Here is a 25585-nt window from a genome sequence, read left to right on the forward strand (position 1 = left end):
GTTTATTTCCCTTGTGAAATGACAGATCCTGCCAAGTTTTTCCTTTTTCTCCATTTTTTCCTTTTTGTAGGACATGATTGGTTTAATGTGTCTCTGTATCTTTGTATTTGTTAGCCTATCTTATGATCTTCAGGTACTTTTGCAAATATGATTGTATGTTTTTTTCCATGTTAGAATGAGATCCATTAAAACTTAAAAATAATTTGTGGTAGCCTTTTTGTTGGGATGGATATACATATGTATGTGTCTCCACTCTGACCAACAGGGCTAGCACAAATACACACATGCACGTGCACACACACGCACACACACACAAGATCTGAAAGATCTAAATTTAGGCTTATATATTACATATATTACATATATGCATCAGAAATTAGAATCCATTTCATAATAGTAAAATTAATGCAGTTGGTATTATGCTTGAAATGCTTTTTGTCCTTAAGAATGTTAAGGATTAACAGATGTGTAGGATAATGTGGTCATTGCCAAAATTAATAGAGCAAAACTTGGGGTTTATATAATTAAGAGGTCATATGACTCTTTCTGAAAGTCAAACTGTTTATACTACTTAGTTGAAAGTGAGGGGGGAAAAGGGATTATAGACAAAGGAAAAGGAAAAAAAAAAAGTAAGAAGTAAGGAAAACCATTCTGCCAAAACTGATTTTGAAAGAAAGAACTACTAAGAGGCTAACCCTTTCTCAGAAACTTTTGCTAGTACAAAGTTTATCTATACTTAATGGAAAATCAAATATAAATATTTTATAAACTGGTATATAATATCTTTGGAGCAAAATCCATGATTATGTAGAGACCTGCAGAATTAGATACTAGCAATAGTTGATTTCAAATAGCTTGTTGGAGCAACTATACTACCTGCAGGTTCTAAACTTCCCAAGATGGAAAAATATGGCACAGAACTTTAAAGATGAAAAGAAGAGGGATTAGAAATCTTCTAGTCTGAACTGTTCACTTAAAAGTGAGGCAATTGATGCCTCAAGACATAAATGGCTCACTGAAAACAACTGCATCTAATAAGAATTCACTTTAAAAGGGAATTCTGTGTGCTTACTTTCTTTTATGCCAACACTGTGAGAACCCCTATCTCCCCTGGTCCTATTTCCTAACACTGCAATAATCTGGGCCCTTTGTTTTTCCACATTTTATCCCTTTCTAGTTAAATGACACTTCTTTTTTTATTGTTCTTAATAAATTCTTTCAACTCTTCCTAGATTATTATGAGTGTATTGAGACAATAACACAGTGAAAGATTTTGGAGTTCTTAGCCTTTATCAATTGTTCCATCACTCCCATTCTTTTCTGTGCCTTATTACCTTCAATTTCAAATTTATTCTGATAATTTTTCAGATTTGAAACCAAAAAGGTATTATCATCCTAAGTGCAGACACTACTTATTTGAAGAGATGTGCTTTACTGACATATAGTGGCTGTCACCCCTACATTTAAAGTTATTATTAAATAGGTATTTAATATAATATGTGTTTATTTAACTTGAGAGTTTGAGAAAATAGTGGAGTTAAAACAAGTAGGAATTTTGGAAAAAGACAATAAAAATCACTTTGAAGGGTGCAAATAAGATCGTTGGAGTCAGTAGTAAATAAAGTTTTCCAGAATGGTTTGATTTTTCTGTGAGAAAACATGCCAGACAACTTAGTTTATTTTAAATGGGAAGAATGTACACCCACATACTTCGTCATTGCTTGTCACATTTCCACATCCGTCTGTGCCTGGTTTTCGGGTCCCATCTGGACAGATGGCAGTAATATTAAAATAAACTCCTTTTACCTGGTTTTCCACCTGAACTTTCACTTCTGAAATGAGTTTCTGCAGAGACATCATTTTTTAATTGTATATTACAAAAGTTTCAGATGTAAGCAACTAAACAGTCAAGCTTATTAAGTCATTCTAGATTTAATTTTTAACTAAATCAAAGAGTCTATCTCTATAAAAGGATAAATATAGTATTTCCACATAATGATCCAATTATATTTGAGATACATAAGAAATACTGAATGATTATACCATCTTCATTTAAATTGTTCTATTTTTTCGCATAATTCCATGACTGCATTTTGATGACTTAAAGATATTTCTCGCTCAGGCTGTGTTACAAAAATAGTCATTTTAAATCCAACAGTATTTATATTTTGTTATAAAATTTAAAACATTGAGAACACCTATACTGTCAAAGGGTAAATCTTAACAGCTTAAAATCTGGAAACACATTTCTGACATTTACAGCTATTAAATAAACATTTCCATTTCAAACACTTTAGGCTATCATGAAAATACCTTATTGATATGGAATTGAAAGGTAAATTTTGGGGAGGGCATTTCTATACTGTAAGTATAAGAATTACCTGCCTGCTATGGTCCTATACATTTTCTAAGCATGGCCTAGGATTTCTGTCAAGTCCCTGGGGCTTGATTGTATCAACCAAATTTGTTCTAATCCTTAATACTGAAATGGGACCACTTACTAGACAGAAAACCATTCACTCATTTATTCACTCATTTATACAGTTACTCAAAAAATATCTATGTAATGCTTATCATGTATCAAACACACACAGATTTCTAGCACAATCTCTGGTTCCAAAATCCCCAGCTACATTAAATATATACTGAAGAACAGTGTGTATTTCATCTCATAAAACAGAGTCTACCACATGCAAAAATCCTTAACTTGTAAACAAAAGGAAAGAGAAAAGATGAAGTATATACATAAGGAAAGAGTGAATATAAAGAAAATTTTTTTTCTAATGACTTCTAATTTTTTACTTGAGTAAATTTTCATCTTCAGCTGTATAATAGATAAAGAGATGTGTGCTTTACAGACTAATAACTGACCATGGTGGTAAATCTAGAACAACATACTTCTTCAAATCAGTAAATTTTATTTGGATTAGATAAGACTGTGTTAGCCACATTTTTAAATCTCCCAGAGAGTACATCCATTGTAATCACTTAATTCAACATTCTTAGCAAACCAACAGATATTTCTAATGGTATGTAAATGGTATTGATAGGGTCAGAAGGAAATTCCTAATACAATAAGTGTTCTCAGTTCGCCCTTCTGAAGTCCTTTCTCTTAAAAAGTTAATCTTGTTACACTAATGTTTTTTGCTTAAGCAGAGTGCAAAGACAAATATCTAAAATTTTGCCCAGTTTTGAGATTTAGAAATTAGGCCCCAAACATAATATCCAGTTTCCTTTTTAATATCTAACAGGTAGAGAGGAAGAATTTATATATATATATATATATATATATATATATATATATATATATATATAATTGTATTCAATATAATTTATTTTTCATTTCTTAATTTCAGCTTATTATTATAGTCATGATTTTTATTTAATTTTAATTCTAGTGGTAGTGGAATGTAAAGGATAAAAAATAAAATGCAGTCACATTCAGCATACACTAAATTTGTGTGTAATTTTATAAAATTCTTAAAAAGGAAGTGCAAAAAATAAAAAATTAGGATGTTTATTCTTTTCTTCCAATGAATTGTGAATTACTTCTGTTGGACTGTGAAGACAAAAAAAAAATTTCAGAATAATTCTGAAAATATACATATATGTAAAATAATAACAGAATCTCAGCTTAAGGAGATTAGTTAGCCAGGCTAAGTCTTAACTGGATTTATATAGTATTTTTCCCATTGTTTAAGGTTAATCAGAACTACAGTTAGCTAAGGCATTGGATGCTTATCCTGGGAAAATAAAGAACAAAAGCCAAATACTGATGTTCCCTTTCCATTGGTATAGTCTGACACACAGGCAAGTTTGTCAATTTATACTGTTTGGAGTAATAACTGGGTTCATACTATAAAAACTAGGGTTATTTCTAACACTGTACATTCCCTTATTTTGATTATTCCTGGGAACAAACTGCAGATGGGAATGAACTGTACACATTTGATCTTCCTTGATAAGAAGCTCCCCCAGTCCTAATGTTCTTTTGTAACAGTGAGAAATAAAAACAAAGCTGTTGTTCTTTATTTCATCCAATGTAGTTTTCAGATATAGAACAATTCCTTGGCAAACAAAACAAAAGTCAAGATTTATTTTCTTTTAAAAGAATAAAGTTTAAACAAGTCCTTCATTTTCTATCTCATGTCTACTTCCTGACATTCCCTTTTGTGCTCAAGTAAAAGGCAGAAGCTGCAGGGAGAAAATGAGAAGAGAAACCTGAGGTTTCTCACAATGCTTGGGCTACGATGTACACTATTCATCTCTACTGTGTCAAGAAGAGAATCAGAATTTGGGAAGCGAGGCTTTATTAGTGGTCCATAAGTTCCCGGTAGAATAAAGCATATCTTTGATACTATGTAAAAAAAAGAAGAAAAGAAAAGAGAGAAGAGAAGAGAAGAGAAGAGAAAAGAAAAAAGAAAAGAAAAGAAAAGAAAAGAAGAAAAGAAAAGAAAGAAAAGGAAAAAAAAGAAAAGAAAAGAAAAAAGAAAAGAAAAGAAAAGAAAGAAAGAAAAAAGAAAAAGAAAAAGAAAAGAAAAGAAAAGACAGGAACAGGTATTATCACACAGAAGGAAGTACCTGGGGCCTAGAGTTAAGAATGACCTGGGTTCTGATCCTGATTCTGCTGCTTGTTTCACCTTTTGTTACCTTGCTTATCTTCTTTGAGCAAAGAAAGGAAGACTAACATCTCCCTTATGGATCCCTTGTATGGATTAAATGAGGTCATATATAGAAAGTAACTGGTTCTCAGTGATATAAAGTAACAATCACAATTGTTACAACATCTTAACAGGGATTATTCTATCCAGGTTTGACCTATACTAATGAGCAGATGTTTCTGTAAATCTTTGTATTTGGCTCTCTTCATGGACTGGGGATAGTGTACAGCTGTCAATTCAACAAAATAGTACACCTCTTCAGGTAATTCTTTTTTTTTTTTTAAGATTTTTTATTTATCCATTAATTTGAGAGAGAGAGAGAGAGAGACGCAGAGACACAGGCAGAGGGAGAAGCAGGCTCCACGCCAGGAGCCCAACGTGGGACTCGATCCCAGGTCTCCAGGATGATGACCTGGGCCGAAGGCGGTGCTAAACCACTGAGCCACCAGGGCTGCTCCAGGTGATTCTTTTAAGCAAACTAGTTTGATAAAACTGCTAAAATTACTGGTTAAACAATCAAGTGATTGATCAAAGAGACCCCAACAGAGTTGTCTCAGTAATCTATATATCCCAGGTAGTTCATTTTCCCTGAAAGTTTGATGCTTTAGTGTGGATTTATCTTTATGACATAGGAAATTATGACATTTCTGATAAAAAAAGTATATTCTTTAGCCATGATTTAGTGACTTACTGAACATTTGATTTGGAAGGAAATTCAGATAGCCTCTGGCTCAACATGAGTTTACTGTCAATGAGACAGTGAGGTACAGAAAGCTGAGGTGACTTTCCCAAGGTTACATGATTAGTTAGTGGTAGACCAGGGCTAAATTCAGGTTTCTAGTTTTTAACCTAACTTTTTGCCCACCATTCCTCTCCAGATGACAGGACACTAATTTGTATCCTGCCATAGAAATTGGGGTTAAAAATTTTTGTGAAAAAAAAATTTATTTATTTATTTTATTTATTTATTTATTCATGAGAGACACAGAGAGAGAGAAGCATAGACATAGGCAGAGGGAGAAGCAGGCTTCTCACAGGGAACCCAATTCGGGATTCAGTCCCAGATCCTGGGATCACAACCTGGGCTGAAGGCAGACACCCAACTGCTGAACTACCCAGGTGTCCCTTCTGTGAAAAAATTATGTGTAATATATACATACCTGATAGGCATCTATTACCAAATTATTTAAGTTTGCAGCCTTTGATTCTATTTCACCAGCGATGGTGCCAGGCAAGAGGGGTAGAAGATCCTAGAAAACATACAAATAATATTCACTTAATGACAGTAGTATACAGTGGTTCAGCGATTAACAAATATTAAAAATTCTTGTAGTTATTAGTGGAAGGTGAGCCATTATATGAATGATAAAATATAAGATGCAAGAAAAATATAAGCAACCAAGTAGGGCAGCCAGAACACATACACCTGAAATGGGAGTGTATTTATATGTGCATGAGCATGTATGTATGCACAAATTACATGTTGACCTAAAAACCCAATCAGAGTACAGACCAGCATTTCCCAAAGTATCTTGCATATTCCATGGGACATAGTTATCAAAAGGTTTCTGAGGGCAAATAAGTCTGGAAAGTTTTGCATATGGTTTCTTACAAGTAGATACTCAAAATGCACACTTGCAAAGTAAGGGTTCAGAGAAGTCCTGCAAGTTTTAAATAATTTAGCAGTAATAATAATAATTTGTTGCAGAATTTCTAACATTTTAAAATTACAAAACCCTTTTCTCATGTACCACATATAAATATTTAACAGAACTACTGTTCCACGGAGTGACCTTTAAGATATGTTGGCCCAGACTGGAGCATAAAAAATCATTTTTTGCAAGTGCAAGTTTCATGGAGTGGGTTTTCTTGATGGATGGTACTTATAATTATGGAGAAAACTCTAGGTATTCCTAGTGAGAAAATGAGAATTAGCATAGGGTTATAGGTTTACCTGAGTTCTAGATGAAGAAAACAGAAGAAACCAGTCTGACTGAAGTAACACATAGCAGAGAAGAACAAAGCTAAAGCAGTAACAAACTGCACAATAATTTGAAATTCAACTATTTTTTTCTTTTTATAATTTTTTTAAATTTATAATCTCATTCTCTTTTTTTTTTCTTCTCAACTTTTTAAAAATTCTAGTTAGTTATCATATAGTGCAATAAAGGTTTCAGGAGTAGAATTTAGTGATTCATTGCTTACATACACTTCCCAGTGCTCATCATATCAAGTACCCTCCTACTACCCAACACCCTTGTAGCCCATTCCCCACTCACCTCCCTACATCAACCCTCTGTTTGTTCTCTATCTTTAAGAGTCTCTTATGGTTTGTTTCCCTCTCTCCTTTTTTCTCTCCTTACCCCCATATGTTCATCTGTTTTGTTTTTTAAATGACACATATGAGTGAAATAATATGGTATTTTCTTTCTCTGACTGATTTATCTCATTTAGTATAATACACTCTAGCTCTATCCATGGCATTGCAAATGGCAAGACTTCATCCCTTTTGATGGGTGAGTAATATTCCAGTGTGTGTGTGTGTGTGTGTGTGTGTGTGTGTGTACCACTCTTCTTTATCCATTTACCAGTTGATGGACATTTAGGCTCTTTTCCATAGATTGGCTATTGTTGATAATGCTGCTATAAATATCAGGGTGCATGTACCCCTTCAAATCTGTACTTTTGTATCATTCAGATAAATACCTCATAGTGCAATTCCTAGAGTAACTCTATTACTAACTTTCTGAGGAACCTCCATACTATTTTCTAGATTGGTTGCATCAGTTTGCATTCCTGAAATTCAACTATTAAGTTGAGAGGTTAAGAGCACAGGACTGAAGCTGTTAGGAAAGTTTGGATAAGTATATAACCTCCGTTAATGTGTTTCCTTATCTTTAGAATGGGCTTTAAGTTAATTATACTTCCTCATTGTTATGAGTATTACATGAGTTAATGTTAATAAACTCAGTGCCTGATGATAGTAAGTATTCAATAAGTGGAATCTGTTACTTTGTTAATAAAGTAGTTTGGGCATTTAATTTGGGCTCGAGCCCTACTTCTGTGAATATTAATGGTTGTTACATTAAAAAGGGGTTCCATGGTATATCAATTTGGGATTAAAGTTTCATTGTAGATTTCTAACGGAAGAAGTAGCGTGATTAAAGTAATGCTTTCAGATGGGATATACAGTAGTAAGGTATTGGGGAAGTTGGTGGAGGGAACACCAGCTTTTGTGGCTAATTTAAATAGATTCAAGAATTTGTTGAAGCCGAAAGAAAATAGAGTTTCTCTGAAGTATCAAAAGAAGTAAAGGACAGTGGGAGTGGAAAGAAGTAGATACCACACAGGCGGTGGAGACCCAGTGAATAGACATGTGCAGTGAAAATTAGGGTATACAAACTTCATGAAAATGAAGAAAAGAGTTTCCTGGAAAAAGGAACCTAAAAGACTGTGAAAAGAAAGTAACAGCAGGGTCACAGGAGCAGTTTTTTATTGGGGGGTGTATCCCATGTTGCTGCCAGAGTGACATGGCTGCAGGTCTCATCCAGCCTGAAGGATTATGGACAAAACCAACATTATTCTTAGGTAGGCGAGCTCTGTCTGGGTCAGCCACTTTGATGGCTCCTTCTGTTCCTTTATTGGATGACCTAGACCAAATCTTGGTATATCGTTACTATTGAAAACTAAACTGATATTCCTCAACCTAACCTATTATAAGAATATGCCTATGGACCGGAATAGAAGCAAGAGTCCAGACATAAAAGATGTAGTTGGAATGTGATCTAAAAAAAGTCACATTCAATCATCAGAATGTAACCTAGTAGAAGTCTTCATTATTGTCACAATCAGTATTACACTAAGTATCAATCCCTACACTTGGTTCTACGTGTTACATACATAGAATTTATATATAAATCCTAATTTTTAGGATAATGTGTGGTATAACATTAGTTAATACATTATTAAATTCAGATTGTACAAAGTACAATAACTTTAGAGTCCTTACCTGGGGATATAAGTATTCTAATTTCAACTACCAATTTTAATTTTTGTATTCGGGAATTAACATACCTTATACCAGTGAAACTGTTTTCCTTGAACTGCAAAGATGACATTAATGTTGTTGTCTATTAACTTTTCAGAAAGTTGGCCTAGTGAGGGATGTTCCTACAAAGGAAAATGAAGAAAAGAAGGGAGTGAAACTTAATAGCTCAATCCCACAAGTACCCAAACATCTATTATGAGGAAAATCATACGACTGACATAAAAATGCATTGTGTTGGGAAGGATTATGGTTTTATTGGAGGCATTTAAATTCCTTAAAAAAATAAGATCAGCATCATAAGGATATTTCCACCTCCCATAAAAATCTGTAACTCGGAAAAATGAAGAGGGCTGAACCAACATTGTGCCAAGTATGTTCAGCACCTGTTTAGATTAACATTGGCCTCACAGTGGTATACCTGAAAGATAATGTACTATCAGAAATAGACACATCAGTGACATTCATATTCTGAAATTCAGTAACAAGTGTTGAAATGCAAATATATGCATGTATAAACAGAAATATATATTCTATATATAACATGATATAGAATAAACTTTGTTTAAAAACAGAAAACCTGATATTCAAATCGCAGGTTGTCACTTTATGACAAAAATTCTACCTCAGGTCCATCCTGTGTAACATGTTAATGGTTTTTGCAAGATTAAAAAGATACCAATTATATGTGATCTATTTAGTGCAGCTTCTTATATATAGTAAGTGCTAAAAAATAATAGCAATTATCATGATTTTTATTTCCAACAGCTTATGCAAAATGTATACAGATCTCTCAACTTATTAGTATACTTAACCTTTTGGCTATGTGACATATTATAAATCTGTTTTACTTTGATAAATAGATCTTATGCAGAGCCAACTGTGACACTCTGGGTTACTGAGAAAGCTGGGGAAGAGTAGAGGAAGGGTATACAATTTAGTAAATATGAGAAAGCTGCCAATTATGGAATGATATCTAAAGTTATATAGTTAGACATAGTATTTGATATTTTTTTCTTTTCATAAATGCTCTTCCAGAGATTAAAGTGATGATCTCAAATAACAACTTCATAACTAGACACTTCTCAGAGGGATGATGTCATAATTTACCTGGAGTGGTCCTCACCTGTCCATGGGTTGCAAGTTGCAAATGAGGATCATGTGACTGAGCCTAATTAGTACCATGTGATTCAAGTTCAAATTACTCTGTAGTTTTTACTCCTCCTTTCACCCTCCAGTGCTAATTTTGTTAGGGGAAATGTTGCTAAACCATTTTGGTGAACATATCTCTATTTGGGCAAACTATGTGAACTGAGTAAAAGAGCTAATTTGACTAGTTTCCCTTATAGCCTAAACTCTGAGACCCACGTATTAAACTTACATACATAGATATAAGATACAGCCTTGTGTTTAAAAATGCTACAGCTAACATGAGTAACTACTAGAATCTGTTTGTGTCCTCCTCTCCAAATTCATATATTGAAATCCTAACCTTCAAAGTGGGCCTTTGGGAGATGATTAGATCATGAAGGTGGAGTCCTCATGATTAGTGTCCTTATAAAAGAGGTCCAGTGGAGAAAGCCACCTTGCTATTTCTACCACTTGAGGTGGTGGAAATATTACCACTAGAAGGTGTCATGTATGAACTAGAAAGGAGGCTCTCACCAGATCCTGAATCTGCCAGTGCCTTGATCTTAGAGTTTACAACCTCTAGAACTGTGAGGTGTTTTGTTACAGTAGCCTGAATGGACTAAGATAATAACCATAACAAATATGTTTTATTTCTATATAATCTGTTATTGTTGAGGTAGAAAAAATCAAATTTTTATGAACTGCATTAAAATGTGATATGAAACTAATTTATGAAGAGGTTAAAGAAGTATTAGATTTGCATAGGAAAAATTCTGCCCAAAGCAATTCTTAAGAATGTAACTTTAAATAGAAAAACAATTCCCAAAACATAAATTCTGCCAGATAAATTCTTATGCCTTACTCCTAATACTATGTATACTCTTAAAATAGATTTATGACAGTTTCCATAATGTTAGTAAGTTAAAGAGAACAAATCAAGGAAGGGTAAATCTAGTTGTATTTAAATATTTTTTTAACGGCAACAACTACTTTTGAAATATTTTTGCTTTGACAAAAAATAATCACAGTTTGCCAAGCATTCCCCCTTAGTTTTAAAGACCATTCATATTTTAAAGAAAATTTAATCCATATGTTTTTTTAACTAGTTTATACTTAAGTCACATAAAATCAATATTTAAAGAACATCCCAAAATGTAAGCAGTTTTGGGAGCCTTCTTAATCTCTTTCTCCCTTTCAAAAACAGGAAGTCACATTGATGGAAAAGTACACAAAATTTAAATCTAAAAAGTTCTAGTTTGGTCAGAAGCTCATTAAGAAGGTCAGTTAGATTTTTAAGTTTAAAAGAACACATTTTTTGAACCCTAGAAAGAAATCGGTTTTAAGAGAAAATTCCAGCTACTTTGAGGCAGATTTGTTAAAATTACAAATGTTTAGCAGATGTTTTAGTAAACCACTGTTGACAGGAGAACTGTGGATTAATGGCCATTTTTGAAGCCCCTTCCCCTTTCCTCCGTGAAGCATATTATCTTTTAAATATTTTATCTTTTATGTCTTGTATTTCACTAGCAGAACACTCCCTCTAGGCCAGCTGTCCTATTCTGGTGACGTCACTGCTTCACATCTCTAACTCCCCCTCTGTCTAACCCATCACATATTGTTTCTCTAAACTCTAAAAATAATTAATAGAGATAACAGGCATTTCAGGGGCAAAAGGGAGAAGGGAAAGCAATGTGCCAAGACAGCTGCTAAGTATTTAAGGGCAAAAGGATTCCTTTCACATTTTTCTTCTTCACCAGCACCTTCACTGTGATTTGTGGGAAATAACTTCTAAATGTCAGAAGGGAAGAGGAGGTAAGAAAGATTCACAGGGAGCAACTCCAGTTAAAGAGATAATCGTATAGAGGTGTATGGGAAAATTTTAATAATGTGCATAGTGACAAAAAAAGTGTTTAAAATTCTCTTCATAAAACTGAACCTCATAGTAAAAAATTTTATAAGCTAATAGAGAATTTATAGCATTGAATATTATCATAAGATGAAAAAACCCTCAATGTCTTATTAAATAAAGTACTCAATTTTCTGGATTTTTTTTTCAGTTCACTTTTTAGAAGAAAGACAAATAACATGAAAGCAATCTGCTAGTAGAGACACATTTAAGATGAAGACTCTAAATTCTGTGTTGTCAATCCCCATCTATTGTAATAGCATATTTTCTATTTTTATAATTGCGCAGTAGTAATCACATAGACTAGGGTTTCTCATGAGTGGCACTAGAGTATTCTGTGTTGTGGTGCACTGTTCTTGTCCTGTGTTCTATAGGATATTTAGCAACGTCCCTGGCCTCTACTACTAGGTGCCAGTATCTCCTGCCTTCCACAGTTGTTTGTAACAACCAGAATGTCTCTGGAGATTGACATGTCCTTTGGGATTGGGGGGTGGGCAAAATCACTCCAGTTAAGAACCATACCAAGAGCAGGGGCTCTGGAAACAGACCTCCTGGGCTTTAATTCCTGGTTCTGCAATTACTAGCTATGTGACACTGGATAATTGTTGTAACCTTTCTGTGATCCTGTTGTCATATCTATAAAACAGGTCTAAATACTACTACCTACCTCTCATAGTTATGGTGGAGACTAAATGAGTTACCATGTATAAAGGCTTTCACTTACCATTCTATAGTTATTAAATCCAGATTATGGTGAGTGGGGGCTCATGTCCTGATGTTACACTGCTTGGTATTTACCATAGGCACCACTATGCAGGGCTGTGTGACCACAGACCAGTTCCTTCCCCCTTTAGTGTCCCCATTTTCTCATTCATTAAATGGAGGTAATAGCAATATCTATACCTCACTGTGATGTTGGGTGTTGTTATATAATGTAATGGGCAAATACCATAAAACTTAACAAAAGACAGCTTTCAAGAAAATACTGCTTAGTGAAAGACATTTGGAGGCCATTATACCAAAGGCTAGATGTTGGGCTCCACTTGGATATGCTTTATTTGTTATACCTTGGTACCTGGCCCCTCAAGTGTTTGAATTTGTGGGGCCAAACACAGTATCATTGTAATCATGATATCCCAGTTGCTGATGGAGGAGGATGGACTAATAATTTTTGTAAGTTTTTCAATTAAAGTGGTTATAAAAAGTTTTCTGCTTAAATATGATTGAGCTGAAACATGTCATTTAATAGGAACATTCTATTTCATAAATATTTTTACCACATTTGGTTTTTACAGTGTCACTTTTGCAAACCATTATTTTTTTCAGAGCTCATTTTCAGAGTCCTTATATAAGGAGTGCCGGCTACTGTAAGCCTAGCCCAGGTGTTTCTGTGTACAACTTTTGCTTTCAACTTAAAAGAAAAAATAAACTAAATATTGTTTGCAGGGATCATTCCCTGGCTATTTTTCTTTGAGCGTGAGAAATCTTCAAATTAGGTCTAAAGTTATTATTGAAGTCATTACTGTTCTTATGGCATTTATAGTTTTAAATAGTTAAGACAGTTTAAACAGTTAAAACAGTTTTAACAGTTTTAAACATTATTGTTCTTATGGCATTTATAGTTTTAAACAGTAAGCTAAAATCGGGCATTTTGCTAATGTTTAGTGTTGTAATAATATTTTTAAAAACTGCAGCTGGACTTAAAATATTATTTAAAACTTTCTAGATACATTCTGCCTATGTGACATCTCCTTTACTTTCCTGATTGTGCATGTTCATAAAACCCGGAGGTGCTTAGTGAAAGACATTTGTATAAACTGGTCTTATCTCTAATTAATTTTAGAAGTTATGGTTTCATGTAGGGTTAAGCAGAGAAAAAAAATTAAGAAATAATGTGAAAAGTATTATTACATGCTTTAGTTTAGCCATATTAGAATTACTGTTGTCATTATTATTCTCATAATTACAAATCAGTACTTTCCATGAGACTCAATAAGTACTAATTTCCTTAACAGGATGATTTGGGTTTAGATGGCCTTGCCATTTGACTTTAAATAGCTGTTGTTAAATAAATAAGTAAGTAAGTAAATAAATAAATAAATAAATAAATAGCTGTTGTGCTGTTAAGCCTCAGTCTGTGCAAAAGGTAGTAGATTGAGGGGGTTATTCTAGATTTGTTTTTCATTAGATATAGAATTCAGTATCGTGCAAAATTAGGACCACTGTATAAATTTGGGCTTGAGAAGTACATTTTTAAATGCTCAAAACATTTAGAATAATGATTATTTGGGGAAGACTTCAGAGTCGAATATGTTTAAAACTATTTTTTTAAATGACTCAATTTAGCTTGCTGTCAGTGTCACTTGCATTCACTGGTTTTCTGAAAAGCAGCCAGTACTCAGTATGAAGACTGTAGTGTAGGGGGCAAGCTGGAGCTCTAAGAATCAAGTATCCTGGGCAAGATGTTTACCCTCCCTCACTACTTCATCCTGGATCGGTATGATGATACCGACCCTGTCAAGCTGATAGGTAGATTTAATGAGCTAACATATGTGGAGGGTACAGCAGATCATCTAGTTCAGGGTCAGTGGTAATAAATGGAAGCAGCCAGCACAGTCATAGCTTCTGGTATTAGATAGGTTAGGTATGGATCTTGACTGATATTTATAGTATGTTGGTGGCCTTGTATAAATCAATCTAAGGTCTCTAAGTTTCAGCCTATTTATAACATGGGTTGTGGTGAAGACTGAATGAGTTCATGTAAACAATATGGTCAGCACTGTGCTAGTGCAAAATAAATGCTCAGTGAATTAACACTTTTATTAATATGTATCTGAGATGAAGAAGGTGAGAAGCAGAAAAAGATATTTAACACTTTCTGAAGTTATTTATAAGTTATTTCTTAGCAGCAAAAATGGTTAACAGGGCTCTTTCCTGAAAGATTAAAATTGTCTCCTTACATGGAATGCTGTCTGATAACAGCATTCATTATAAATGAGCCTTGCAGATATTTGAAAATGTCAGAAATAGTCCTTTCATAAAAAAAGGAACACAAATAAATATAATAACTTTAACTTTTGTTAACTCAGCAGTGTTATGGATTAAATTATTCAGTCAAGTATCTTCTCAGGCTCCTTTTCTGCAGTTCTGGAAAAACTGCATATAATTGCAAGTAGTTCAGATACATGGTAAGAAAGAAGGTTTCCTAGGAGCTCCTACATAGCTCTGCCACTTGAATGTCCACCCCTTGATTTCATCTCAGGTCATGATTTCAGGGTTGTGAGATCAAGCCCTGCCTTGGGCTTCACATTGAGCATCAAGCCTTCTTAAGTTCTCTCTCTCCCACTCCTTCTCCCCCCTACCTACCTCAAGCTGGCTCACTCTCTCAGGGAAAAAAAAAAAAAAAAAGGCAAACCAAACTTAAAAAAGAAAGGCAGCTTCCTAAACATGTTAAATATAGTTACGTGAGCAGTCACACACAAGCAGAATATTGACTGCTTTTAACCATAAGGAAGCAAAACTCTTTAGTAATGCCTAACTAACCTTCTGCAGTTCAGCTTCCGTCCTCTAAGGCAGTGACCTGTTCAGCCCCTAGTATATCCAAATGAGCTGCAGGGGAGGGAATGAACTATGAAGCCAGCAGTAAGGTAATTCTGAGGAGTTGTATGTTAGGAGGGGTGAAGAATTCCTGAACATAATAGGATGAGGCACAAAAAAAGGCTGAGTCAAAAAAGAAACACCAAACCTAAGCTACCCAATATGTTTAGGAAGATGGTAGGGTTTTGCCTATTTGCATGTTTCCATCCAGAACAAAGAGTCACAGCAACTTTTGAAAATCCATTAATAAGGATTCATTTAATGACCAGTGCTCTTCCAAATATTTGCTCTTTGGATCCCTTTCACTGTTACTAGAGACCTTCATATTATTTTTGGCCTCCACCAAGGATGGGGTGAATGCTGTAAGGAAGGCTCTGAGTAAGGGTGGGAATCACCCTGGAGAAGCTGAGTGGGGAGACAGGTTGAAATCCCAGACCCTCAGTATTAATAACCTTCTTCTACACTATTAATGTTTTTTATACTAATAGCTACTCTTTTAGAAAGAATGCCATATTTTAAGCTGCCATTATTACTAGATAAATTATAAAACATATTACTACTCAAGTTTTCATTCTGGAATTTGGAGAACAAGCAATGGAAAATGTAATTTAATGAAGAGTATAACATTATTTTACAATGACCATATACTAATACATAATGTGTAAATAGAAACTATTTTAATTATATCTCACTTATTCATGTGAACCAAATTATGTGTTTTATGTCTTCCATAAGTAAGACTGCAACCAGGAAATTAGAGCAGCAATTATTCCAAGGACTTCAGCACTCTACCTCTTGTACTTTTCCCTTAAGACATTGTGGCAAAGATTTTAATGTAAGATTGAACTGGATTGAGCCCCAACTCTGCTACTTATTAATTTTTTAGCCCTCTGTCCTTAGTCAACTTACTTAACTACTTCTATCCTCAGTTTTTCTGTTTGTTAAAAAAAGGGGGGAGGGGATAATTATGACTACCCCACAGAGTTACTCTGAAGATAAATTCGATACTGTATGCAGTGTTTGCTTATAGAAGTTTCAGTTAATAAATACTCAAAACATGGTAGCTGTTATTATTCTGGAATTCACATTGACCTTCATGAAATATATGTGTACAAGTAGCAGAACTCTGGCTCATGTAATTTAGTCATATAAAAGGTCTTTTATTAGTTATTTCCTTTTATAAATAAAACAACCAGAGTGTTAGACCAAAAAGTTCAGGTACCATTCAACTGGTGTTGACTGCTGGAGATAAAGCCAGGAAGCAAAGTGTTTGATGGCTTGTCTAACTTATACCCTTTAAAATTCCTCTATAATGCCAAATAGGAGAGGATGGAGATCATTTTTAAATAAGCAGGTAAATATGCTTAGAGTCGGGTTCAGGGTAGCTTTGGATATAGGAAGTTTCAGAGTAGTAGCGCATCTTGCAGATATAAATAAATGCATAGTTGAGGGATCAATCAAAATGCTTCAACTTCTTTTGTTTTAGGGCAGTGTCCCTGGAAATGAAGGGAATGAGAATTCTTAGGAAGAGGATCCCTTAAAACAATGACCTGGGATAAATGAGATAAAAATGTTCTTCTAAGGTATCAACAAACACACTGCTCCTTGGTTTACTCAATGCACATCAGTGACATGTGAAAGGTTCATTCTTTTAAGTAGGTGGAACAGTGTTCAAGGAGGCAAATGAAGTTTATGATAGATTGTTCAAATTCCTGATGTCATAAGAGCCCAAACACTGTGTAAAATTCCACCAGAATTACATTTATTTCCATAAGGTTAATATGGCATAGCATGATGTCTAAAAATCTGAGAGCATTTCTATGTGTTAAGAAATCTTTCCTATATGTATAACAGCACCCTCTAAAATACAGTTATAAAGACATGACTTCAGTGACTTGGCAAAAATTCAAAAGGACAGTGCAATGCAATCTGAGAATAATGTGATTATTATTTTTTCTTTTTTTAAAAAAAGCTTCTCCTTGTCTCACAATAGAATAGTTCCTCTTGTCTCCTCCTCCACTCCCTGGAAAATAATTAGAACTCTATCTCAGATTTTAAAAGATTAAGTAAAAGGAAGGAAAGATAAGAAATGACTAAATTAAAGTGGGTGGGTCTACCAAAGCGTAATGTGGCTGAATAGAAGAGAATTAGCAAAGAGGAAGACATTGTTGGAATAATTCCAAATCCCAAAATTAAAAATTCAAACTCTAGTTACTTTTTAAAATCTTTAAGTTTTCAGACTGCTATCAAGAGGCTAACCCAACCAAGGTTTGAATTTGTCCTGTGAAGTAATACACTTGCTTCTCTAGATTTTCAGTGTCTGCTTAAGATGTTGCAGATTAAGTAAATTTAAACTATTTAAACTTGACTCATGGGAACCACACAAATTTCAGCATAATTTATATGCTTCTAATATTGCAATTCCCAAATTGTGCAGGAGGTTCTTGGAGTGCTACAGTACACTTACCAGAGCGCTTTGAAATAGCTTTAATTTTTAAGGTGATAATTAAGTATCTGCCAGGTAGCCATGAATTACTAGCTGTTATGTAGCTTGTGGTTTTAAGATTACATTCGGCTCTGTTCCTTTAGGTGACATCATATCTTTGCAAAACTGGGCAGCATGAAAATCAGTGTAGAACAGGAAATGAGGGTGGTGATGTCCAGTTTGATTCTAAGGCTTAGGAAGTTCCTATTAGTAAGTTCATTACTAAGAATGACATAAATATACACATATGTATTTTTTGATGATTCATATGTATTATTTTTTAACTGGCTACTATATTTTTAGGATACAAATAGTTTGGACCTAACTACTTAATAAATAGAACTGTCAGATTTTTTTTTCTGATTATGGAAACCAGGGGAAAAATTATTTAAGACACTAAGGTACTAAGATCTGAGAAAGTTTGGAAGCTTTTGTTCTAACATTCTGTGTAAATAGTTTCCATCAGAAATAAATGATGCTTTATACAGTTGATTTTCCACATGTAGAGTAGTAGCTAATGCTGGGAAAGATGTGGTTCTAGAAGATTATATTAAGTGTATGATTCAGAGCTGAAGCTAATCCTCAGGAAGTAATTCAGATATCTACTGATTTTTTAAAAAGAGCCCCTATATATAGGTAAGCTTTAGAGGAAAGCAATGAGGTCCAGAATATTGAAAGCTGGCCTTGTGTTACTTTTTTTTTCTTAGTCTCTATTTAGTTCTACCTATTATACTGTGAGAATGCTTCAGGCCAAATATCCTTTTCTTACCAATCCTTAATGTGCTTTTAGATACTAACTCTGCAGAACTAATTTATATATATATATAGCAAAGGCATATATATGTATTTCATTTTAAAGTTCTTCAGTTGCATAAAAAGTGAGCACTTTTATCACTTTTATTTTTACATATTATAGAGTGCTTTTTAGCATATCAGAGAGTTAGCTACTAGCTGTTGTTAAAATGTTTTAGACTTATATCAGTCAGCATTTATATATTGCATTATTCCATAACTTCTCTCTCATGGTTTATCCTGACTCTGTATTATGCTTGTTTAGGTAAACTCTTGGTATAAGAACAGCTGAATTGCCTACTTAAACTTCTACTTTAGCCGTAAGAGTCCTAACTTCTACGAAGTTTTTGCTACATTACCATGCTTGTTGATCTGACGTAGATGTTGTTTTTGAGATGGCAGTTTCCATCATTTGGCACCACTATTCCTGCCAATTTGCTATCAAGAGCAAGATGAGATGTCTGATCTGTCATCACCAGCAGCAATCTTTTAGCTTCTTTTCGCCATCCAATATGACTCTTAAAATAAACATGTAATTAGATCTTGTACAATAACATAGATCCGTCTCAAGAAACATTAAGTTCAAGTTTAACAAACATGAAGTCAGGCTAGAATAATGTGCATAAATACAATACTGTTTTCTAAGTAGCATTAACTTTTATTTATACATCCTCTATTTTACCACAGCCATTTGACTGAACCAACTCCCAGCTAAAGCTTTCTGGTGTTCCCCCAGAGGAAGAACAAGCCAGGTTTACGAAGTGCAGAGTACCCAACACAATGTGAATAGGAAAACAGGCTATTTCAGGCTCTTCCTTGGAAAGTGGTGAGTGAAAAGAGTAGCTCTTTTGGAAAGGATTTTCCAAGTGCATAAGTTATTCTTTCCCTTTTATATTTTCCTATTTATAACCCTCTCCCAATTTAGCTCCTCTGTCCTGAACACATACCAAAATGAGTAACATTGGTGATGAATAAGAGTTAGAAGAATGTATTCTTCTATATTATGTTTTCACTCTATAAATCAAAGAGAAAATAAAAATGTTGGGATGCCTGAGTGGCTCAGTGGTTGAGTGTCTGTCTGACTTCGGCCCAGGGCATGCTCCTGGAGTCCCGGGATCGAGTCCCACATCAGGCTCCCTGCATGGAGTCTCCTCCTCCCTCTCTGTGTGTCTCTGCCTCTCTCTCTCTATGTCTCTCATGAATAAATAAATAAAATATTTAAATAATAATAAAAAAATAAAAATCTTAAATTCTTGGAGAATTTGCATCTGAGCAAAAATTCAATATTGTGAAACTTCTTACCTCACAGACAGCTGCCTGAAGCATGGCATCAAAACCTCCTTCAGGTGTATCTATGTTTCCAGAGATCTTTTGTCTGTGAACTGCTTTTTCAAACTCAGTAATGTTCTCCGTCAAAGATAGCACATGGATGTATCCATGAGGAGGCATACAATCTAAATTGTAGTCACTATATGGGAAAAAGATGAAATGCAAAATCTATTTTGCTATGCTTCATTTAAAGATAATATTCACAGTAAAATTGTGTGGTTTGGTGTAAGAAAGGAATATATATATATATATAATAAATAGTTTAATTTATATGTATCATATATATTTATATACATATAAATAAATATATTTTTGCCAATATAATTTTATTAGAGAAAGTCTGTACTTTATAAAATCAGAGAATAGTTCGATATTGGTGGATATTTCTTTGCAAGTAGGAAATAAGAATATAATGGTTTAGTGTCCAAAAACTTAAAGATGATTAAAATGTTTAATATAGGACACCTAACAGGCTTTTATTAATGGTTAATTTTAAGAGGAGACAAGAATTTTCAGTGATTTCCTATCATATCTGACCATGAAACAGCTGAAAAACACTTTTTGGGAACTGTTTTTAGGAATTTAGTGAAAATATTATACTATTCTTTGATATTTTAAAACATTGTGCTAATTTTTGAAGTGTTGCTTGGTGTGAAATTATTGATGAAAAATCAGAGTTTATTAAAATTACTTTGAGAATCCTGTGATGTCCCAAGAAGTGAAAATCATTCCTCAGGCACATGCATGTTCAGGGAGAAGGAACATGAGGCTCCATGAGGAGATGTATTCATTCCGACAGTTAGCAGAGCTGTTTTGGTAGATTATCTATAAAGTTATTGGGGCAACTTATGGAAGTAGAAAAGAAGATGTTAAAATGAAATGTTATATTAAAGAGGAACTGAATACATTTCTGAGAACTCAACAGGCTAATTAGGATATTGTCTGAGAAACTTGTATTTTTAAGGTCAGTTCTTGTTTCATGGTGGGCCATATGCTATTTAGAATCAGACTTTCAAAATGATAAGAAAAGCGTCTCTTTCCAGAAAACAGACAAATTCTCATCTTTCCAACTACCCTCCATGTCCTAGCTGAGCTTTCTTTGAAATCCCATCTTAGGTAACATAATTATAAACATAGCAGCAACAAAGATAGTTGTCATACTGGCAATATAAGTACTTTAAATTTGACAAACCTTAATTTAACAAATTTGGAGCTTGAAGACAAATACAGAATTCTCAAACACGTATTTATATGCCTGTTTGCCTGAATATTGGAGGTTTATCCAAGATGACTAATATTATTTGTGAGTTTTTTGTGATGAAACGGAGTGATATTTGAAAAAACATAGAAACTCCAAGCTACACATAATCTCATAAATTTTCAGATAGGAACATACCTCCTCTCCAAATATTTTCATTTCTCACTTAATAAAACAAAAATATAAAATTTAGTAAGTCCTTTATATAAAAACAGAGAGATTTTATAAGAAAAAATTAATTTGGCATTTATGAAGTCCACACCAACCACCAGATACCTGCATTGATTATGAATCCTTTCTGGGTGGATGCTAATGTATGGTGAAACTGTTTTATCAACATAGGAGCCAAATCCAAGACGGAAGTCACGGGAAAAATATGCCATTTTTCTAGATAAATCATTTCCAACGGAATTTAATTTTTCAATATTATTGTGCATTGATGCTGAGACATCAACCAGGTAATAAAGATCCACAGGATATTTCTTCAGAGGATGAATTTTCAGCATAAAATTAGCTTCAGCTTCTGGTTCAAAGAAAGACAGACATCATGTAGTATTCATTTTTAACATCTCAGGATAAGCTCTCAATAAATCAGTCATGCTTTATATACATAACAACTAGCACAAATTTGTGCATAATGAATGAAGTTAGGAATATCCTGGAATAATTTTAAAGCAATTTGAAATCTGTATCAGTTTATTAGTTTCCAACTTATACAATGCATTTCTCACAATTCCGTGGTGCAGATAGTGATAGTAACAAACGGACCATAAAGTTCTATGCTCAATATAAATGTAGTAGAGAATATATTTATCCCCATATGAACTTACTTCCTTTAGTATCTAGGAAAGCACAGCACAATACTGCAAGCAGCATTCTGTCTCAAGAGTAGGTGGCTGTATTGATTTGAAAGAGGCTTTTGGTTTGAAGAAAAGTAGAAAGGCATCTTAAGAAAGTTACCTCTTATTGGATGAGGGTATAAATTCATCCTTTTAGGTTAAGGCATATTTACATATGAGATGTGAAAACTCTGGTACTGAGTAGTATGTTACACTATCCAAACTAAGTAATAACTCATTATGAATTAGATGATGAGATTCCTCCCAACAGTAGTCATGGGATGAGAAGAATGAGACAGTCGTCTAAAGAACTGTACCGAGCAGTGCCACACTAGGGACCTGGGCAATGTAGGGAACAATATTTATCTAACACATAGTAGGTGCTTGATAAACATATGTTGAAGAGGGATCATAGAGGCAAAGGAACTAGATGTGAAGAGTGGGAAATGTGGGAGCTTCCCAACAACTGTGTACAAGACAGTTTTATTTGGTTTTCTGTCTATTATCATTTGATACAAGGACCTATATCACTGTATCCAAGGATATGGCACTCTGTGGAGCTGGTAGTTCTGTATTTAGTTTTTAAAATTATTTTTATCAATAAAATAAATAAATAAATAAAATTATTTTTATCTATTGATTGATCTTATTTGAGTATAGTTGACCCACAATGTTACATTAGTTTCACATATAAAACTTAGAGGTTTATGAAGTTTATACATTATGCTGTGTTCACCACAAGTATAACTACCATCTGTCTTGTTACATAGCTATTATAGTATCATTGTCTGTATTCCTTAGACTGTGTTTTTATTCTCATGTCTTACTCATTCCATAATTGAAAGTCTGTAAGTATATAGTAAAAAGTCATCTATGTAAATATGGACAATTTGTGAACTTTACTGTTTTAAACAATAAAGTAAGTGCTTTGCAAGTCATTATTTGTCAGTGGAGAGTAATTAGTGTAGAACAATTTTTTTTAATGAACACCGATTTGTATATACAATTGATAGCCTGATCTACTTACCAGAAGATATTTTATTTATTATTTATTTATTTATTTATGATAGTCACACAGAGAGAGAGAGAGAGAGGCAGAGACATAGGCAGAGGGAGAAGCAGGCTCCATGCACCGGGAGCCCGACGTGGGATTCGATCCTGGGTCTCCAGGATCGTGCCCTGGGCCAAAGGCAGGCACTAAACCGCTGCGCCACCCAGGGATTCCCTACCAGAAGATACTTTAAGATATTTTCAGTCTTAATGTATTCAAAAGCAGCGACATTGTCTTTTAAATTATTTTACAAATCAGATGTTTTTAAAATCAGTTATAGAATATATTCAAAATAAGGTTTTTCTGTACGTAATAATAATTATGGGAGAAATTACTCATTCCTAATTTGCCTGTATGTGCTGAAAAACCTTTTACTGTAACACTCAGTTTTTTGGCCCAAGAGTTTGGGAGATGTAAAGGCCACTTAGTCCACTCTCTCACTCCTTTCCTTTATGAGCTGGGCTGCCTCCAAAGAGCATATATTCAGCTCTGCTTTTCCAGTGTCTGGTAAAAAGACCTGTCCCTGTGGAAGTGTCTTGCAATTTGGGTGAAGTTCAATTCAGGAGAAAGTCAGAATCTAGACAGGGCCAGATCAATAAGAAATAGAAATGGAGCATAATTAGGGAGCATGGCTCATGTGGCTTAATATGTGGATCAGCTGCTGCTTTTTTTTTTTTTTTTTTTAATTTTTTACAAATTGGATGGTCGTTTTTTTAACTGTTGACTTGGGTATAAGGCTAAAGACCTTAGGCACTGGTCACATGGTGTTTTCATCTTGGTGATCATTACAGTTTATGGTAGCTCTGTCTAAAGATTAATGGCTATGTGATTTCATGGAGTTATTGCAAAATTTACCAGATATTTAGTGTATTGTGCAGGTTGTTATAAAATTGGTTGGTTATCTTAGCCAAGGGAATCTGTAAAGGCACAGTCCTTAGAGGACAAAGATATTCAGGGAGGTCCAACCAAATGTTAGCCGTATAGGGGGCCTCAGCACACACTAGCTTCTCTTAACCTTGCAAGCAAATTCCTAGTCTCACTGGCCTCAACAAAGAAGATGGTGGTAAGAAAGCCTGCCAAATGGTCAAGGTTGGAAGGTTTAGGCTGCTCTTGATTTTGAATTATATAGATGCTTGTCTCAGTTTTGTACCTGGGTCACTTGAAGATCTCAGGCTGAGGCCTCAGGAAGATAAAATTTTAATAAAGGGGTAAAGAGACTCTTTCCATACACAGGCCTTTTAGTCATTACTGGGGAATATGATAATTACCATTTCTAAATTGCAAGGCATTTGCAGCACCTAGGTGGCAAAGTCTGTTGAGCGTCCAACTCTTGATTTCGGCTCACGTAGTGATTTCAGTGTTGTGAGATTGAGCCCCAAGTCTGGCTCTGCACTCAGCGGAAGTCTGCTTGAGATTCTCTCTTTCCCTTTCCCACTGCCCCTACCCCCTCTAAAATAAATGAATAGATATTTTAAAAAAATAATAAACTGCAAGGCATTTGAGGTTCCCATAAAGTTCTGACTTTAAGTCATCAGCTCAGGATAGGCAGCCCTAGACAGCCTGATCCCAAACCCCACTTTGCTTGCTAAGGAGGAAGCTGGAGGGACCACGCTTGGATTACCGTGTTTTGCCTCTGAGCTTGAGATATTCCACATGTGCTTTCAAGCTGGCTCTTGATGGTTTCATTATATATGAGGAAGAAACCTTCTCAGAGACAGTAGAAATTACTTTTTATGGGAACATGGATACTGTACCCCAGATAAAATTTCCACTCAGTTCATACTGGGATGCCATCAATACAGGGTGCAAAAGGAGGATTATATTAATGAGATTTTGAATATTAGATGAGAAAAAAACCATATGTAAAATAAGACTTAATATTTATGAGGTTATCAGTGTAGGCGGCAATGTCATAAATACTACTCTGAGAGCAGAGCTATGTAGGGTGGATTCTTTTAGTGTCTAAGAGCTACTAAGTGACATAATCTATTTAAAATATTTACCCCAGTATTTAGAAATATATATATATATATATATAGTATATATATTAATTACTATATATATATAGTAATTATCACTATTAGTATTACTAAGCTTCATTAAGGTGAAAACCATTTATCTCTAAAACTTCTGGGTTTGGTAGGGGTAAGGCTCCTCATCAATGTATTTAGCTAAACTACATTTGAAGCACATTTTGATACATCATTTCAAAAGGTCCACATATTTTAACCTTAGTGAGAAGCTAATTATCTATGTTTTCTTCCCCACAGAGTAGGAAAAACTGAAATAGCTTCTCTGTTTGAAAGGAAATAATATCATCTGGCCACAAAATGTTTATGCCACTATCTATATTATCTCCAAGAAAGCTTCATTCTTACACCTTTTGAGATTCTAAAGGCTCAGATCCTTTTTTCCATCAATCAACTTCAAAGGGAAGAAGTGGGTCTGTGACATAAAATAAGAAAGAGGACTTGGAGGAAAGCTGAGACCT

General features: G+C 34.3%; 1 protein-coding gene and 1 long non-coding RNA gene across 8 annotated transcripts in view; one reads left to right on the plus strand and one right to left on the minus strand.

Moving 5' to 3' along the window:
* LOC144288774 (uncharacterized) overlaps positions 1 to 25585 on the plus strand; it is a 229162-nt gene that overhangs the window by 191978 nt on the left and 11599 nt on the right. Inside the window, exon 5 of the long non-coding RNA XR_013356762.1 lies at positions 19305 to 19443. This is a non-coding gene — a long non-coding RNA (uncharacterized LOC144288774). The remainder of the gene's footprint in view (positions 1 to 19304; positions 19444 to 25585) is intronic.
* Positions 1 to 25585, minus strand: part of ITGB8 (integrin subunit beta 8) — a 99516-nt gene that overhangs the window by 13958 nt on the left and 59973 nt on the right. For all 7 annotated transcript variants that reach the window (XM_077856590.1, XM_077856593.1, XM_077856588.1 and 4 more), the window contains 6 exons: positions 21481 to 21727; positions 19920 to 20085; positions 18977 to 19135; positions 8736 to 8831; positions 5822 to 5911; positions 1711 to 1845 (listed from right to left, as the gene is read on the minus strand). In XM_077856590.1, the coding sequence (XP_077712716.1) occupies positions 1711 to 1845; positions 5822 to 5911; positions 8736 to 8831; positions 18977 to 19135; positions 19920 to 20085; positions 21481 to 21727 (893 nt within the window). The remainder of the gene's footprint in view (positions 1 to 1710; positions 1846 to 5821; positions 5912 to 8735; positions 8832 to 18976; positions 19136 to 19919; positions 20086 to 21480; positions 21728 to 25585) is intronic.

The sequence above is a fragment of the Canis aureus genome, chromosome 18 (assembly GCF_053574225.1).
Source record: "Canis aureus isolate CA01 chromosome 18, VMU_Caureus_v.1.0, whole genome shotgun sequence".
In the NCBI taxonomy this organism is placed as follows: Eukaryota; Metazoa; Chordata; class Mammalia; order Carnivora; family Canidae; genus Canis; species Canis aureus.